Genomic DNA, 18,341 nt, shown 5'->3' with positions numbered 1-18,341 from the left:
CAAGCTAATTGAAGACATTAGTTGGTATTAAAATAAGTAGAAATGTATCATCTATAGGAATCTGTAACCAGAGTAACCAGAGTGGCCTGTACCTGGATTAAGTACTTTAAAAAATGTTTAGTGTTCACCCTTAACAATGGCATGTAAAATTTATGTAAACTCAATAAAAAATAAATTTAAATGGTAAAAAAAAAAAAAAAAAAAAAAAAAGAACAGAGGCTCCCTCAGAGAGCTGTGATGAAGTGACTCAATCCATGGAAAGCTTTCAGGGCATACAGTAAGTGCAAAATAACTGTGAGCTCTCACCAGCCCTTTTAAGTCAAGACTGTTAGAAATCTGTTTCTGTGGCATTTAGCAACAAAAGCATCTGACGTATTAATGATCTCATTTAACAAATGGAAATGGGGCTTAGGAGAGGCTAAGGAAGTACCCCAAACACACAGCTCAAAAGCAACAAGGGACAGGACCCACACTCCAGCTCTAGTCAGGCTCCAGTCTGAGCCCTTAACACACATACTCTACTTGGGCAAAAAGAAAGCCAATTTCTGAAGCACACTGGAACCCTGGATTTTCCCAGTTAATAGTTTAGACCACTGAAGAGACTAATAATGAAGAAGAGAGTTAAGGCTGTTATAGTTATTTCTGCAGTATAACAAACCACTCCAAACATGGTCATACATAATAGCGGTTCTCAAAATGTGGTTGCCAGCCTGCTGAGGGACCCCAGACACTTTCAGTTTGTGAGGCCAAGCCTATTGTTAAAATAGTTCTATTATTTACCTTTTCATCATGTTGACATTTATATTGATGATATAAAAGCAATGGTGGGTAAAAGTGCTGGCACCTTAGCAGAAATCAAGACAGTAGCAGCAAGTGCCACACTGTATTCCTTATTGCCACATATTCATGAGAAATAAAAATCCAATTTTCCTTAAAAATGTCCTTGAGGCAACAGAAAATTTAGAAAATATATACCTGGGACCATGATGTTGGCTGTTTCTTAACATTGACAAACCTTTCTGCTATGACCAATAATTGTATTAGTGTATGATGCTTGATGCTGGATAATAAAATAGGCCAACATTTGAAAAATATGCATAATGTAGTGAACTATTTCCCATATGACTAACACATGATGGCACAAGGTCGTGCATGGGTAAAATATCGATTCAAAATACAAGAAAAATCAATGGACTTGAATGTAACAGAATGGGAAGAATTCACTGACAGAACTTCATACTCCACAGTGCAACTAATCTTTAAGAAACTACATTAGTTGAGTTTCGGTGAAGTATCAAATATCCAAAATTATCTGAAAATACTTCTTTTTTCCAATTCTATATCTCACTGAAACCGAATTTTCTATATATACTTCATCCGAAACAACTTACGGGAAAAAATTTAATTCAGAAGCAGGTACGAGACTCCAGTTGTCATTAAGCTAGGCAAAATGATTTATAAAATTTTTTTGTAAAAGTTGTCACTCATCTGGCAAGGAAGAAAAAATACTTAAAGACACCTGTTAAAGATGGTAAAGTGGACTTTTTCCGCCATTGAGACAGGTATAGGGACCACTGCAACAAGATTTTGCAGTGAGGGGGAGGGGGAGTGATTGGGCTTAAGTCTGAATACAGCATGGGTAAGTTGGAACTTACAGCCAAGGAACAGGATACACAGGTCAGTGGGTGGAAAATTATTGAGAAAAGATCAGGGATAAGGGGGATTCTGGCTGAACTGACCTAACAGAATCTTTGCTGAAGACAGGCCAGGGTGATTAGAAATCACCTGAAGGACGGTGGAGGATGAGGAACCCAACTAGGTATCAAGAATGCTCGTTAATGGAGAATGGGGAACTCTTGCTGAGTTAGCATGGTTCTTGCTATAATTGGATTTTACAAGGAAGTGCACAGATGGACATAGGAGAAGGTTCAGGACCCTCACTGAAGTTTGGACAAGAAGAGACTCTCACTTCTCACATTTGTTATCATTTTGAAAAAGTTATTCATAAATGTTAGGTACACTGTGAAATTAGTTATAAAAATTTAAAACATGTCTTATTTTCTAATATGTCAAATACTCATAGATACAATGCCCATAAAATAAAGATGCTCAATTTTAGAGTGTAAAGGAGTCCTGAAGTCAAAAAGTTTGAAAAGTGCTGGTGTGGAACCACCACCACTCTGTTACTTTCACAGTTCATAGGTCAGGAATTTGGACAAGATGCAGTGGGAATGAATGAATGGCTTGTCTCTGCCCTACGATGACCAGGGCCTTCCTTACCTGGGAAGACTCACACAGCTCAAGCCAAGGGCTGGAGTCATCTGGGGACTCATACATGCATCTGGTGCCTTCCTTGAAATGGCTAGAAGGCTGAGAGCAGCTGGACTGCTGAGAGAAGCATCTCCATGTAGCCCCTCCACGTTACAGCATAACTCCTTGTTTCCAAGGAAAGAATACTAACTGGGAGTATCCCAAAAGAGAACACATGAAGATAACCAGGAGGGAATTGCATGGCCCCTTATGGCCTAGACTCGGAAATTATACGGCATCATTTATACTGTACTCCTCTAGGTAAAAGTCAAGGGAAGGCAACAATGTCAAAGAATTTGGGGGCCATGTTTTAAAACCATCAATCTGCCACAAATTTTTTATGTACCTCCACACATACAATAGTCATTGCCTATTAAAGCCATGCCAAAATCTTGTGCCTATAGTATCAGACTCAAGTTCTATGTCCAGGATCTTAACATCCAAGTCAGGGCCAATCTGGAAAAGGCTATTTTAAAAGGTTTGGCTTGAGTATGTTATTCTCAATTTGGAGATTTGTGAAGTAAAGAGACAAGTTATTTACTTCCCACACACTCAACATATAATTGTGAGAGAAGGAAAGGATAATAAGAGATATTCATATTAAGAAATGGGTGGGAGGCACCTGGCTAACTCAGTTGGAAGAGCACATGACTCTTGATCTTGGGGTCGGGAGTTGGGAGCCCCACTGGGTGAAGAGAAGACTGAAAAAAATACTAAATAAACTTAAAAAAATAATAAAATGCTGGCTGCTTATCATAGAAAGAAAGGGGGTAGGTGGGTGGGAAGAATGGAAGACCCACTGCAGCCAATGGTCCATAGCAATTCTGAAAGTCAAACAGGAACATCTTGCCTTTTCCTTAAGGGGCACTACTGAGCCACAGCAATGATTCTTTGCAGAGTTCTGCTACCTGAATCATACTTGCTTTCCTGTAGGACCATATCTTTAACTGAGTAGTTTTAGAGACCTATTTCATCTTGCTCCCTGCCCACAGTTTGGGGGTTCAAGATCTCTATTCACTTCAAGACTTTTTTTTTTTAAACAAGTTTTAGGTTCAGTTAAATTGGGCAAGGTACGCAGATTTCCCATATACCCCTGCCCCCACACATGCATAACCTCTACCATTACTAACATCTCATACCTGAGTGGTTAATTTGTTACAACTGATGAGCCAACATTGACATGTCATAATCAGGCACAGTCCCCTGGGGTTTACTTTTGGTGTGCATTCTATGGTTTCAACAAATATAGAATGACATATTCACCACTATAGCATCATACAAGGTATTTTCACTGCCTTCAAAATCCCAGGTGCTTTGCCCATTCATACCCCCAGCCACCTCCCTCCACTCTTGACAACCACTGATCTCCAAGTTTGCCTTTTCCAGGATGTCATAGAGTTAGAATGATAAAGGATATAACCTTTCCAGATTGGCTTCTTTCATTTAGTAACGTGTATGAAAGGTGCGTCCAGGTCTTTCCAAATCCTGATAGTTCATTCCTTTCAAATGCTGGATATTCCATTGTCTGGATGCACCAGTTTGTTTATTTACCTACTGAAGATATTCATTTGCCTACTGAAGTTCTGGCAATTAGGAATAGAACTGCTATAAACATCCATGACCAAACAAAACAAAAAAAAAAACCCAACACCATGCATGTGCTGGTTTCTGAACGGACAGAAGTTTTCAACTTCTCTGGGGAAATACCAAGGACCCTAGATACTGGATCATTTGGTAAGAGTATATTTAGTTTTATAAGAAACCACCAAACTGTTCCAAACTGGCTGTATGATTTTGTATTCCCACCAGCAAAGCATTTGTCGCTGTTAGTGTTCCAGATTTTGGCCATTCTTATAGATGTGTAGTGGGATCTCCTTTTAACTTGTATTTTTCTGGTGACATATGGTGTGGAGCCTCTTTTCATAAATGCTCATTTGCCATCTGTACATGTTCTGTGGAGAAGTGTCTGTTAAGATCTTTGACCAATTATTAATAGGCTATTTTCTCACTGTTGTTTTAATATTCTTTGTACACTTTGGATAACAGTCCTTTACCCAAATACGTCTTTTGCAAATATTTTCTCCCAACCTGTGCATCTTCTCACTTGCTTGACAATGTCTTTCACAGAGCATATTAAATTTTAATAAAGTCCAGTTTATCAATTATTTCTTTTTATGGATCATGCCTTTGGTGTTTTATTTATTTATTTATTTATCTTGGTGTTATATTTAAAAAGGACTGCCACACCCAAGGACATCCAGGTTTTCTCCTATGTTATCTTCTAGGAGTTCATAGTTTTGTGTTTTCTACTTAGGTCTATAATGCATCTTGAATTAATCTTTATAAATATAGACTGTAAAGATTCCTGGTTTTGCATGTGGATTTCTGGTTGTTCCAGCACCATATGTTGGAAAGAATTATCTTTACTCCATTCCACTGCCTTTGCTCCTCTGTCAGAGATCAGTTGACTATTTATGTGGCCTATCTGAGCTCTCTGTTCTGTTCCATTGATCTATTCTTTTATCAATACCACACTGTTTTAATTAATGTAGCTTTATAGTAAATCTAGCTTTTTAATCTTAGGTAATCTCTACACCCAACGTGGGGCTCAAACTCACGACCCCAAGATCACATTCTTCTTACTGAGGCAGCCAGCTGCCCCAAGGTTTATAGTAAGTCTTGAAGGCAGGCAGTTTCAGTCCTCCAACTTTGTTCTTCTCTTTCAATGCTGTTTTAGCTATTCTGGGTCTTTTGCTTCTTCATATAAACATCAGAATCAGCTTGTCAATACCCACAAAATAAGTTGCTGGAATTTTGTCTGGATTGAACCCATCAGTGAGATTGGGAAGAACAAACACCTTGACAATTACTGAGTATATCCATGAACATTAAATGTCTCTCCATTCATTCAGTTCTTTGATTTTGTTCATCAGAATTTTGCGGTATTCCTCTAGATCTAGAGAGATCTAGTACATATTTTGTTGTGTAAACAGTATTGTGTTTGCAATTTCAAATTCTATTTGTTCATTGTTAGTGTACAGGAAAACAACTGATGGTTTCATGGATATGTGCATGCATTAAAACTTAAACTGTACACTTAAAATATGTGCAATCTGTTGCATGGCAATTATACCTCAATAAACCTGTTAAGAAAACCAAACTTAATAACCAAAGACTCTAACAAGAAAAAAGATATTGAACATACACTTGATCAACAATAAATGGATGATAAGTACATGAAAAGATGTTCAACATCATTAGTCTTTAAAACTGTGGGTCTACTTTGAAAAAGACATACACATAGAAAGGCAACTCATTTAAATAAAAATGCTTTCCTTGGTTTTCAAGTATCAATTTTCTTATATGCAGTAAGTGAAAATTTGTACTCTATACCAAAACTTTTATACTTTTAGATTTTGTTTAAAAACCCTTTGTAGCAAAGGCTTTTCATTTTAAAAACCCTTTTAGGATTTCAATTTTTATAAAAATATATGTAAGTTATTTACTGAAAGTATTGCTTTTACATTCATAATCTAACATGACTTACTACATGTAAAATAAAATTAACAAAGCCTTTTTCCACATTCCCTACATTTATAATTTACCATTCCTGTCCAGTGTGAGTTGTCTCCTAATAACAAAGATCAAAGACATTCCTGTATCTCTTTCAGTCATAGGATCTCTTCAAATCCTATGTGTGCTTTCAAATGTGTGCACACATTTTCAAACCAAATGTGTGCTTTCATATTTCCCCCAAATGAAGGATAAAACTAAAAAAACAAAACAAAAAAAAACACAAAAAAAACCCCCCTACCCTTCTTACATTTATAAGATTTTTCACAACTGTGAAATCATAGCTGAACAGTAAAATACAAAACAGAGCTAAAGGCTTCCTATATACCTCATAATAAGGTTACCTTTATAATGAATTAGTACAAGTTAAAAAGAGAAAGTATTTAAGGCTTTCCCACATTCTCTGCAAGCATAAGCTTCTCTCAAGTGTGAATTCTTATGCGTTTAGTAAGGCATGAAGTACTAAACATTCCTCATCTATATATGGCTTTTCCCCACTGTGAGTTCTTAAATGTCAAATAAGATATGTGGGTTGAGTAAAGGCTTTCCCACATTCCTTACATTCAAAAGGTCATTCACCAGTGTGAGTTCTCACATGTACTGTAAGGCCTGATGAAATAGTGAAGGCTCTCCCACATTTTTTACATTCATATGGCTTCTCTCCAGTATGTGTTCTTTCACGTTGACTAACGTATGAGGAATATCTAAATGATTTCCCACATTCCTCACGTTCAAAATGTCTTTCTACACTGTGAATTTAAAGGCTTTCCCACACTGCTTACAATCTTAGGGTTTCATTTCAGGGTGAGTTTGCATGGGATTTTCAAAGCAAGATGAGTTACTAAAGGCTTTCTTTCCCACATTCCTTACATTGATAAGGCTTCTCACCAGTGTGAGTTCTTATATGTACAGTAAGGTGTGATGACCTAAGAAAAACTTCTGCACATTCCTCACATTGATAAGGCTTCTCTCCAGTGTAAGTTCCTCTGTGTTTTTTAAGACCTGAAGAATCAGTGAAGGTTTTCTCACATTTACTACACTTGTGGTTTTTCTCCAGTGTGAATTCGCATGTGAGTATTCAGTTTTGATAAACAAGTAAACTCTTTACTACACTCTTTGCAAACATAATGTTACTCTCTAGTATAAAATTGTACACGTTTAGCAAGACCTAGGGAACAAGAAAAAGCTTTCTCAAATTTCTTACATTCCACAGGCATTAATTCATTTTGAGTTCTTAAATGTTGAATAAGATATGAAGATCAACTAAAGGTTTTCCGACATTCTTTAGATTTATAGGACCTTTTTTCTATTGCGAATCTGCACATGTACAAAAAGGCTTGTAGAATGATAAATAGCTTTCCCACATTTCTTAAAGGCATATGGCCTCTCTCCACTATGAATTCTTACACATTCTCTAAGGTGTGAGGAAGAAGGAATTCCTTTCTGACAGCGCATTTATAAGGTTTCTTTGGAGTACAAGGTTTCCTGTGAACCAGATGTGCATTTTAGCTTAAGGTGTTTCACACTGATTACAGTTAGGAGGGTTCTCTCCATTATCAGTTTTGTTGTATGGATTAAAGGCAGAGTTCTTTGTAAAGGCTTTTACACACTGATCACACAAGTTTTCTTTCTATTGTGAGCTCTCTTGTAAGTCTTAAAGCAGCAGTGTTCACTCAAGGTTTCTTCCCAATGGTTAAACAATTCCTCTCCAATGTGTTTCTCTCCTGTTGATGAACAGATTGGTGAGATGTGTTTCTCTCCTGTTGATGAACAGATTGGTGAGGTCTTATAAAAGTTTTCCAGCTTTATTACATTCAGAGATCCTCCCCTCTGCCTTGAATTGTTATACTATAGAGGAAACCAATCAGTATGACTAAAGTTTTTTGTTTTCTCTTCCATTTTCACTGTATGTAATGCATTGTTCCAGACCTGAGTGCTTTCAAGCAGAATGAAGAGACCATTCTGCTAAACAGTTCTTTTGCAGTCTTTTTTTTTCCTTTTGTAGTCTTTACTTTCACAGGGATTCTTATAGCATTTAGCTGATAATTGATCAAGATGAAATTACTTTTCAAAAACTTTATCTGAATTCTATATATGAAATATTGAGCTAACAATGTGTGAATGTATTTTGGGGAGTGTTTAAAGTACTTGTCAAATTCATAATGCTCAGAGACTCTATGAGAAACGGTTTCATTTAGGATGAATAACACTAGCCCCAAGTGTCTGTTATGGTTTTGTGCTGCTTTTCTATCTTATGGAATTTCCAAACTTCCACTGTTGTGGAAGGCAAGGAATTACACACTGTGAATCTCACCATTTCTACCCATTGGGTGTTTTCCCCTGCAAAATATTCTGCTGAGGTGCTGACCATTTGGTATTAAGACAAATCTCCCAATCTGAAATAAGATTAAAAAAAAATTAAGGTCTTGGAGGAATAAATGATGGAAAGAAGTTAAAAATAAAGACCAATGCCTATTTACTTTCAAAGACTGACTTAATATAGATTACAAAATAAAAAAGACATGAACATACAGAGATTGAAAAGTCTGACTATATTAAGAGTTTGGCATTGAAAAAGGGTGCTGGTCAAATTGGTAAGTGATTCTCTAAGAAATGATTCTATACATGTGGAGACTGATGGTGAACAGAGAAAAACATAACCAGGAAAACAAAGCTGAAAGAAAATGAATGAAGAACTAAATGCAGAATTTAAAGAAGAAATAGATCTTACTGTCAGGTCAAAAGGAAGTTTCAGAAAGTAGATGAAAAGTTAAAGAGAAGTTTGAAGGACCCAAGGAACCTCAGAAACCAAAGGCACCAGCATTCTCAGGAAAAATCCATCTTCAAAAGCTTCCTGTTTAACATTTCCAAATGGACTGCAGCTCTCATGGATTCCTGTTGTTTTTCATAAAGAATCACATCTCCCTTTTCCCTTACTTTGCAGAACTTCTCCCACTATCCTCAGCTTTCCTTCTTGTTCCACCTGAAAGATCAGAACAGGTCTGCATAGCTAGCACCTGGCTCTCAGAGGAAGACACTTGATGTAAGAAGAACATGCAAGGGATGACAAATAGTTCCACAAACCAGGACCAAGATTCTGCTCTGCAGGGACACCAGATACGGTCAGGTAGAAGTTGAGAAACAAAATGTTTGTGCCAACTTTATCAAACCAATAAACTTTTTTTTTTTTTCAAACCAATAAACTTTCAAATGAAACTAAAATACAAGCACACACTTCCTCATTGCTCACCAAAAGAGGTGCCGATCTTTCCCCTAAAACCCAGGCTCAAACTTGTATATAAGTCCTAAGCCTTTCAATCCATACAGACAATAAGGCTAGTACAATGAACAGATCTTCGTTTTCAAGAGGAAGTCACTTCAAGGTAAGGTCAGTGAGAGCAGAAACAACATCTGCTCTTTTTACCACTGCATTGCCAGTAGTCGGCACAGACACTAGGACACAGTTTAGCAAGGGCGCCTGGCTGGCTTAGTCAGTAGAGCATGCGACTCTTGATCGCAGGGTCTTGAGTTTAAGCCCCACAATGGGCATGGAGCCTACCTTTAAATAAAAAAAAAAAAAAAGGAAAGATTTCTTCCAGAAAAAGCTAAATGAAGAAATGGTACCAGCCTTACCTACTGCAACCAGATTCTTGTGGTTCTCCAGCATCACATCTCTGTACAGGTTTCTCTGAGTTGGATCCAGCAAAGTCCACTCCTCCTGGATGAATTCCACAGCCACATCCTCAAGGATCACCAGATCCTAAACCATCACAAACATTCTGGCATCAAGCAATTGCCATCTAAACCAATGTTCACTGGAGAAAGAGAATGGGAGACCCAAAGCTTAGACAGGTTTCCATGTCCTCCCATCATCTCTTCCAGGGCTTGATGGTCCTCATGCCCATTCTCCTCTCTACCTGGATATATTCACTGGTGAGCTCATCCAGTCATGTAGCTTTAAGAGCACCTCATTCACCTGACTGCAGGTATCTCACCACAGCTACATTGTACTCTTTTCTAATCTTATTTTTCTCTAATGACAGGACTTACCATGGTCTGAGTACACTACAGACACAATAAATGCTGGCAATGAATGAATCATTCCTCCAGGGACAGCACAAATTCTGAAAGACACATGTCCACTCCCTCACAGAGTATCAAAGCAAGACAAGAGCACACAATCAACATGAATGAGAGTTGGACTGAATTAGTAGATATTGCAATAGTATCATCTCCTTATGTCATCTGTCAACCACATAAAATATCCTGAAACCTGAGGAAATTTAGCTGGGTATGCAGGCCTTATATGCACAAAGAAACTCTGTGTTTTATTAGGAAAAAAACATGTCTATCTGGCAGGAAGAACATGTACTTTTATAAAAGAATAAACTTCCTACTTACCTGAGAATAATTTGTCAGACACCTAGTCACTGTCCTTTCTCCTTCTGATTTCTCCTCATGAAGACAGAAAAAATCTTGACAAAGATGACCTTAGGAAGAAGAAATAAAACCTGAGAACCCAGGCTACCCAAAGTTTCTACTCACAAGCCTAGAAGCCACTCCAGAGTTGACACACATGCTAAGCAGCCTGCCTCATCTGAAACCAGAAGGAGGGTTTGGGCTTTGGGAGGAAGAGTTTAATATTCCCATTTTATAGACAATGAAATTTAAAGTTTAGATAGGTAAAGATGTTGTTTTCTTTTCTAAGTTTATTTATTTATTTTGAGAGAGAGAGAGACAGAGACAGAGAGCAGATGTGGGGCAGGGGCAGAGAGAGGAAGAGAGAGGAAGAGAGAGAGAATCCCAACGTGGGGCTTCAACTCATGAACCGTGAGATTATGACCTGAGCTGAAGTTGGACCACCCAGGTGCCCCAAAGTTGTTGTTTTCTTTGGCCAACAATAATGAATCTCACGTAAAAAAAGAATCTCATGTTGATTAAGCAGAACATCTCCCACATCCTTATCCCTCCTTCCCAAATCTAAGGATTCAGATATCAGGACGTTCTTATCTACTTAAGCCCTCTCTTAGCACAGAAACAGGACTGCTTAGACCTTGACAAGACAGGCCGTTCACAGGCCAGTTTAAAGCAGTCTCTGACAGGAGCATCAACAAGGACTTACCACAGGAGAAAAGATCAATGGCTGGCATCCTGTGGGTATGACAGTAAAATCTGACTGAACACTTCTCGTTCCCAAAGTCCCTCAAGATGGTGTCTGAATTTAGTGGAGATGTCAATCTCAATTCCTCTTGATTAAGTACCAGTGGATTCTCGCCATGTACCATCAATCTTTAAGCAACAGGCATCACTCAGCTATCATGAAGCATTATTCATTAGTCAGCTCTCTGCAAAAGATAAAACTGTATTACACAAAAGCCGTTAGAAACTGTAGAGTAGTATACTACAGGAATATACATAACAATCGCCATTTACGGAGTACCTATTATGTGCCACAAGCAGTGGTAGCCCAAAGGATTATCGACATAGTTACTATTACTGTCATTTAACAGCTGAGACAACCTATGTTGAGACAGGAGTAGTCACTGACCCAAGATCACCAATTAGGAAGAGCCAGAGTCTGAATACAGGTTACTCTACCTCAAAAGCCTGAACTCCTGAGGTTATTGTTACTCTCTAACATACCTGGATGACCGTGATAAGGTGATGTGCAAGAAATGATTAACCCAGGTCTGGGTTGCTCAAATCCTGCACTTTCCTGAGAAAGGCCTGTCTTCAGACCTACTCTAGGCTGGGCTTGTGGGAGACGTCCATGGACTACCCTGCCTGGTAAGAATGTTTTTGTATGCCTGAGGCCTTGGGTCACACAATACCAGTCTGACCAGGTAGTTTATGCTAACAACGTGATTTATGGTTAAACATGTTTTGTTTTTTTTTTTTTTTAATTTTTTTTTTTCAACGTTTTTTATTTATTTTTGGGACAGAGAGAGACAGAGCATGAACGGGGGAGGGGCAGAGAGAGAGGGAGACACAGAATCGGAAACAGGCTCCAGGCTCCGAGCCATCAGCCCAGAGCCTGACGCGGGGCTCGAACTCACGGACCGCGAGATCGTGACCTGGCTGAAGTCAGACGCTTAACCGACTGCGCCACCCAGGCGCCCTGGTTAAACATGTTTTTATACGCCTGAGGCTTTGGGCGCTGGAGCCTAAGTGGCTGAAGTCAGTCACGCAGGTGGTGTAGGCCTACAGGACTGACCCACGATAAAACCTTAGGACACCAGAGCTCAGGTGCTATAGATTGAATGTTTGCACCTCCCTGCATCTTCATATATTGAAACCTAATCCCCAGTGTGACAGTTTGTGGAGGTGAAGACTCTGAGAGGTAATTACAGGATTCGTGCCTTTGTGAGAGACCCCAAAGAGCTACCTTGCCCCTTCTGCCATGTGATGACAGTGAGAAGACTGCCTTCATTAATCAGTAAGTAGGTCCTAACCTGACACCAAATCTGCGGGCATCTTGATCTTGAGTTTTCCCAGCCTTCAGAACTGTGAGAAATTTCTGTTGTTGACAAGCCACCCAATCTATATTTTTGTTACCACAGCCCAACTGAACAGCCTACTGTATCAGGTGAGCTTCCTCGGTAATTTATTATTACTAGGAATATTAAGCAATGCCCATTTGACTGCACTGGGAAAAGACACCTGGATGCTTGTGCCTGGTTTGTCCTGGAATTAATCCTGTGTGTCTTACTTATCCCTTTGCTGATTCTAATCTGTATCCTTTGGTTGTAATAAACCATAACGCGTTTAACAGCAGGAGTCTTGTGCATCCTACTGCACTGCAGAGCATAAGGGTGTTCTTGAGGATCCCCAGCACAAATGGTTTATTTAATTCAGACATCTTTGAGCTCATCCAGCTGGCAAAACCACCTAGCCCCAGTTGCCTTCAAATCCTTACATCAGCCTATGCCTTCATTCATTATGCAAGTATCTTGAAGGTCCTTCTCTTTGCAACGTAACACAGTAGACAATGAGGAGAGAGCAGTGAACAGAAAATGCCCCATACCTTAGATTTTTTTATCACTTTCCAAGGGCCAAGCAGATAATAAACACATAAATTTGTATTCTATCAGCTGGTGATAAGTGCTAGGGAAAAAATATGAACAGATCAGGAATATTATCCTCTGCCTCCCCCAACACATACACATACACCCAAGGATTTTTCTTATCAAACTTAGGACTAGCTCTGGGAAAGATAAAGACAGAACAGGAAAACAATCATTTTTCAGAAAACTCTTGAAAACTAACATCTGACTTGCCTAAAAAGTGAGATTCAACTTTTGATCTAAAGCACTAGCATAATTCAAACAAACAAAATAAACTCAGAATACATTTCAAATACTGCTCTACTTCAATGGGGAATCAATCAGCTTAGAAACCCCTCACATAAAAGATGTGACCCTCTCCCCTAGGTCTTACAGGTATAAGATGGATGGAATAGGTGGAGTGCTAAATCAGACTTTGCCCAAAGTTTATTTATTTATGTATTAATTTTTTGAAAAAACCTCACCTTTTTTTTTCCATTAAATTTTGCCTTTTTTATTCCTTCTTTACCTATGCTTTATGTTCATTTTGTTGGTCCTTTCAAACATTTACAAATTATAGTTGAGTTCCTTTTTCAAACATTTTGAATTATACAAACAAGTTCAGAATTATAAGTGTACAGTACACTATCATGAATTTCTTGACCCGAAGCACTCATATGCCTCATCTAAATTACTCCTTTCTCCTCTCCAAATGGAAGCACTATTGTGCCTTGTAAAACTGTAATTCTGCCTGTTTTTGAACTTCATATCAAATCATATGGTGTGCATTAATTTGTGTCTAGCATTTGCCATTCAGTGTCCTAGGACTATCTGTGCACTTCCTTGTAAAATCTAGTTTTAGCAAGAACCCTAATTAAGTCAGTTTAATTACATGATCACCCTCAATATCTGATCAAGTTCCTAATCCTCTACCATTTCCCAGGTGATGTCTGATCACTCTTTTATTTATTATTTATTTTTAATGTTTATTTATAGGACAGAGAGAGACAGACAGACACACAGACAGCGCAGGTGCGGGCGCGCACACACACAAGAGGAAGGGCAGGGAGAGGCAGTTAAAATCTGAAGCAGGCTCCAGGCTCCCAGCTGTCAGCACACAGCCTGACCGGGGTGAGATCATGACCTGAGCTGAAGTCAGATGCTTAACCAACTGATTCACCCAGGTCCCCCTGTCTTTTGCTTTTAAGTTTATTTATTTTGAGACAGAGACAGCATGGGTGGAGGACTGGCAGGGGGGCGGGGGAAGAGAATGAATCTCAAGCAGGTTCCACGCTGCTAGCGCAGAGCCTGATGCAGGGCTTGAACCCATGAAACTGTGAGGTTTGACCTGAGCCAAAATCAAGGGTCAGATACTTAACTGACTGAGCCACCCAGGCACCCGCTGATCTGTCTTCAGTAAGAACCCTGTTAGGTCATTTTAGCCAGAATCCCCCTTACCTCAGATGTTTCCTCTTAGTAATTTTCTATTCATTAACCTGGCTATAGATTTCCACTTATGCGGTACTCAGTCGGAGTAGAGCCCGAGCTCTCACCCACGCTGTAAATTCCCATTGCAGTGATTCCTACACCTATCTCAAGGCTCCTAAGAAAAGTTTGCCTTACATCCTTAACAAATGTCACTGAATATTTTTTTCTTGAACACCTTGCCTAAATCTCCCCTAGTCATAATACCCAGTGCCCTAAAAACATTCCATATTAGACAGATGCTCTAACATAATGAATGATAAATTAAAATTCAATCTTTAGCAGTCATGGATTGGCTTATTAAAATGTAATCCCATGGACCCCCAGGTAAAATAGTTAATAGGACCAATGTAATTTAAAAGAGGGTCTTCAAGGGGGGAAACTCATGATATAAAACCTAATTAATAAAGGGGTGATTATCTGCAACAACTTTTCCATTTGACAGCCCAATTTTGCCTCTTCTTAAACCTGGAGAAAATAAAAGGTGCCTTATGATGTATTACGAGAACTGTAACACTGTGGTTCCATCCAATCAGGGCCCCTGTACCCAACATTCAATATTATCAAAAATCCTGGCTCCATCCAATCAACAACCAGTAAATATTTTGCTCTTACAGAGTGGGCTAACATGTTTCTGCTGTTCAGTGCCTATTTAAATAGCCTCTCAGCTGCAATTTGCCTCTACCTCTGAAGTGTATCAAATTGATCACCTAACCATGCAGAGAAAAGACTCAGAGTACATGCAAATATTTGAGCAGAGTACTCTGAACTTTATATCCTTAATATAAACTATAAGGACAAAAAGAAACGCAAATAAATTTAATAGTTTACTAAGTCTACAGTTGATAGTAACATTGGTATTACACTTTTTGAAACCACTATACACATACTGTAGCATAAAACAATATATTAATGCTAGTGTTTATTGTAACAGAAAAGAGGTACGAGTATAAAATAAGAGAAAGCAAACAAAAAAAATCCCATATTAAATTTTTACTGGGAATATGAGTACGAACTTACAAGTAAGGAAACATGCGTTTTAGATATCCACTGAAAGGCCTAGGCATGATTATACCCAAGTAGCACCAAGCCCATGTATCACACCAACCTTGGTGTCTAAAAGGAACCAGGCTTTTTGGAGAAATCATTGGTTACAGGTTTGTAACAAGAAAGTACAAAGTGAACTGAGGCTTTGTTTTACACTTAAAGACTAATAGGGTTGTGTTTAAAGACTAATAGGATTCACGTTGAAGGGACACTGATTCAAAAGGCAAATGTGGGACAGCTGGAGCATCAAAATAAATGACAGGAATTGATTATAAAATAGTGAATGAAAGAAAAGCCCAAGAATATGTTGTGATACTCCAAAAAGAAAAAAAAAGTATAGAGGGCAGGGGAAGTGGGGAAGGAAAGCTGCTCAGCTAAAGAATGGAGAAGGATTGACACAATTAGCAAAAACATCACTTTGTAACCACCCCCCCCCCCACGCCCACCATGTAAAAATAGGTTCAGGCAAAGATTGACAAGTGATGTTGAAACCCTTAGATGAAAGGCTGTTGGGGAACAGAATATCCCTGTTGCCAAGTATTACCCAAGGATTACCAAAAAAAAAAAAAAAAAAAAAAAAAAAAAAAAGTGTGCCTATATGAGCCAGAAGGGCACCTTGACTAAATGCTTCTCATCCCTCATAATGGGACGTGCTTCCTGAATGGAATACAATACAAAGTACACAGAAACATTCCAGTGTCTAAACTTGCCGTCTAACCCAGGAGCCACTGGGGGGGTTCTCTGTGGCTACCATGAACATGTAAGGTGGCTAGTGTGACTGAGAAGCTACATTCTCAACTTTATTTACTTTTAATTAATTAGATTTTAGAAATAAAATTGATTCAGTTACTTAAAAAAAAAAAAACACTTTTCAGTATGTTCCAACAATCTCAGTTTGGAGACCTTTTTCAACAGTAAAACAGTAAAAGCTAAAAACATCAAGAATTCCCAATGAAAATTCAGCATCCACACGGAGATCCGCACACACGCCAGATTCCAGCAACTTATTACAAAAGAAACATAAAATTTCTCATTAAGAATTCCCTATTAGCTGCATTTGTCATTAATTCCACTAATTTGAAACTGACAGCTGGATAAATTGGGTTAAATAAAACATATTAGAAATGATTTCCCAGGTACATTTAAAGTTTTCACTTGGCTATTAAGAATTATAAAAAATTACATCTGTACCTCACGTTATATTTCTATGAGACAGTACGGCTCTAGACCCAACGACCACTTTACAAGGAACAGTCAAGTTAATTAGATAATTAAATAAAACCGTAAGAGAACAACATCGTATCTGAATGCCAACATTTCACGATATAACTTTCCTGGAGCCTTCAAGAACCAAAATTAATTTCAGTTTTAAATGCAGGCAACAGTTTTAGGGACGAGAGAGCTAAAGCAAAATGCAATGTGCATTTTGCAATCTTGTTCGGGTTCTAGCTCCAAAAACCCCGACAACTGTAATGGATACTTTCGGAAAACTGGAGAAAGTCTACTTTCTTGGACGGACAGGGGAGTTTTGATGTTAGAAGACTGTCCTGATTCTCAGAGGATGCATGCTTACGATTAAAAGGTGAAGCGAATGTCTGCAATTTACCATTAAGTGGCTCATCGTTAAGAATACACAGGACTAGAGACAAAATCTTAACAATTAGCGAGCGTGGATGAAGGTTCCACGGATGTTCGTTATAGTGGCGCTGCAGATTTTAAGGAAGAATTTCTACACGGACACCCGAAAGAAAAACCTACCTGTCAAAACTTCACCCTACTTAGGGTGAATTCAATTCCAGCTAACGGCCACCGGCCCGCCGCGTCTTTGCTCTCTAACTGCTACAGTCGAAGCTTCGGGCATTTGCAAGGCTCTGCCGCGCGGAGTTTTCTAACTTAACGCGAATTCACTCACTCAAGGCGTTTAACGTCGATAACTGACAACGCCAAGAGCACCGCGTGCCCGCCAGGATGCGACACAACCGCCACGCTGGGGGGGCGGCGACGTCGGGGCCGGAGTCGCCGCGACCAGGAAAGGCCTGGCTCCCACGCCCCCTCCCCCCCCCCCCCCGGGGCTGCTCCCCGCCTCGAGGGCCCAGCCGGCCCGGGCTCTCGGAGGAAGGGGCTTTTGACTCCGCGCCTCTCTCTTGGGCTCCCCCCTTCCTACGTATCCACTCAGAGGCCGGGCGGCGACAAGCAATGACTCTCCCTCCGACGCGGGAGTGGCGCGCGGCCAAGATGGCCGCCGCCACGCGCACGCGCTTTTCCGGTCTCCGCAAACGGCGCGAGGGGCGGGGCCTCGGAAGCTGGGCGGGCCGCGCCGACGCCTCTTCTCGCGCCCGCTAGCTGAGAGAGGCAGTTTTCCTCCTGCCGGGAGGCGGGGAGCGGCTCGGAAGGAGCTGGAGCGGAAGGTGGGGTTGTGGTCCTGGGCCGGCGCGGTGCTCTTACCCGTCTTACCTGGATGACAGTTGCTTTCAAATTTTGGTGCATACGTGAACCGTCCTCTTCATTGCACAACTGTGCCTGCACGTTCCCCGCGGAGATCATGAATACAATCACTACATAGCTGCACTTGACCTTTTCCTATGGCACTATGCGTGATTCATTTTTTCAATGTAGTTCAGCCTCCTGTTTGTGAAGGGAGCTGCAAACTACACTTGAGGCAAGAGGGAGAAGCGCTACAGCATCTCAGTCTGAAGTCTCTGACACTACACTGGAGGTGAAGAGGTGACCTAAGTTTAAATGAAATGGCTTGTCTAGATGTGCGGCTGAAGCTACATGTCTTCTTTACCGGGTTAGGAGAGCAACTGTTATGCCTAATGAGCCTCTGATTTCGACTTAAAAAGTTTTAAGAACTTGGCCATCCCTTTCAGGTACCAACTAAAA

General features: G+C 39.8%; 2 protein-coding genes across 2 annotated transcripts in view; both read right to left on the bottom strand.

Annotated features, from left to right (window-relative positions):
- The window catches only part of ZNF177 (zinc finger protein 177), a 31,694-nt gene extending 22,065 nt beyond the window's left edge, over positions 1-9,629 (bottom strand). The window contains 1 exon segment of the mRNA XM_078443454.2: positions 9,517-9,629. The gene's annotated coding sequence lies outside the window, so the exon portion shown is untranslated.
- Positions 230-11,168, bottom strand: LOC132678162 (uncharacterized). Its single transcript, XM_081791536.1, is given in 11 exon segments — positions 230-6,642; positions 6,645-6,738; positions 6,740-6,926; positions 6,928-7,178; positions 7,180-7,334; positions 7,337-7,399; positions 7,402-7,503; positions 7,506-7,607; positions 9,517-9,643; positions 10,285-10,373; positions 11,006-11,168. Coding segments are annotated over 11 exon segments (1,656 nt in total). The 3' UTR covers positions 230-6,319.
- Positions 11,169-18,341: the final 7,173 nt, after the last annotated feature.

Source organism: Panthera onca, chromosome A2, assembly GCF_046562875.1.
Source record: "Panthera onca isolate mPanOnc1 chromosome A2, mPanOnc1 haplotype 2, whole genome shotgun sequence".
NCBI classification, from domain to species: domain Eukaryota; kingdom Metazoa; phylum Chordata; class Mammalia; order Carnivora; family Felidae; genus Panthera; species Panthera onca.
Note: the sequence above shows the minus strand (reverse complement) of the source record. Positions and strands in the feature narration are given on the sequence as shown.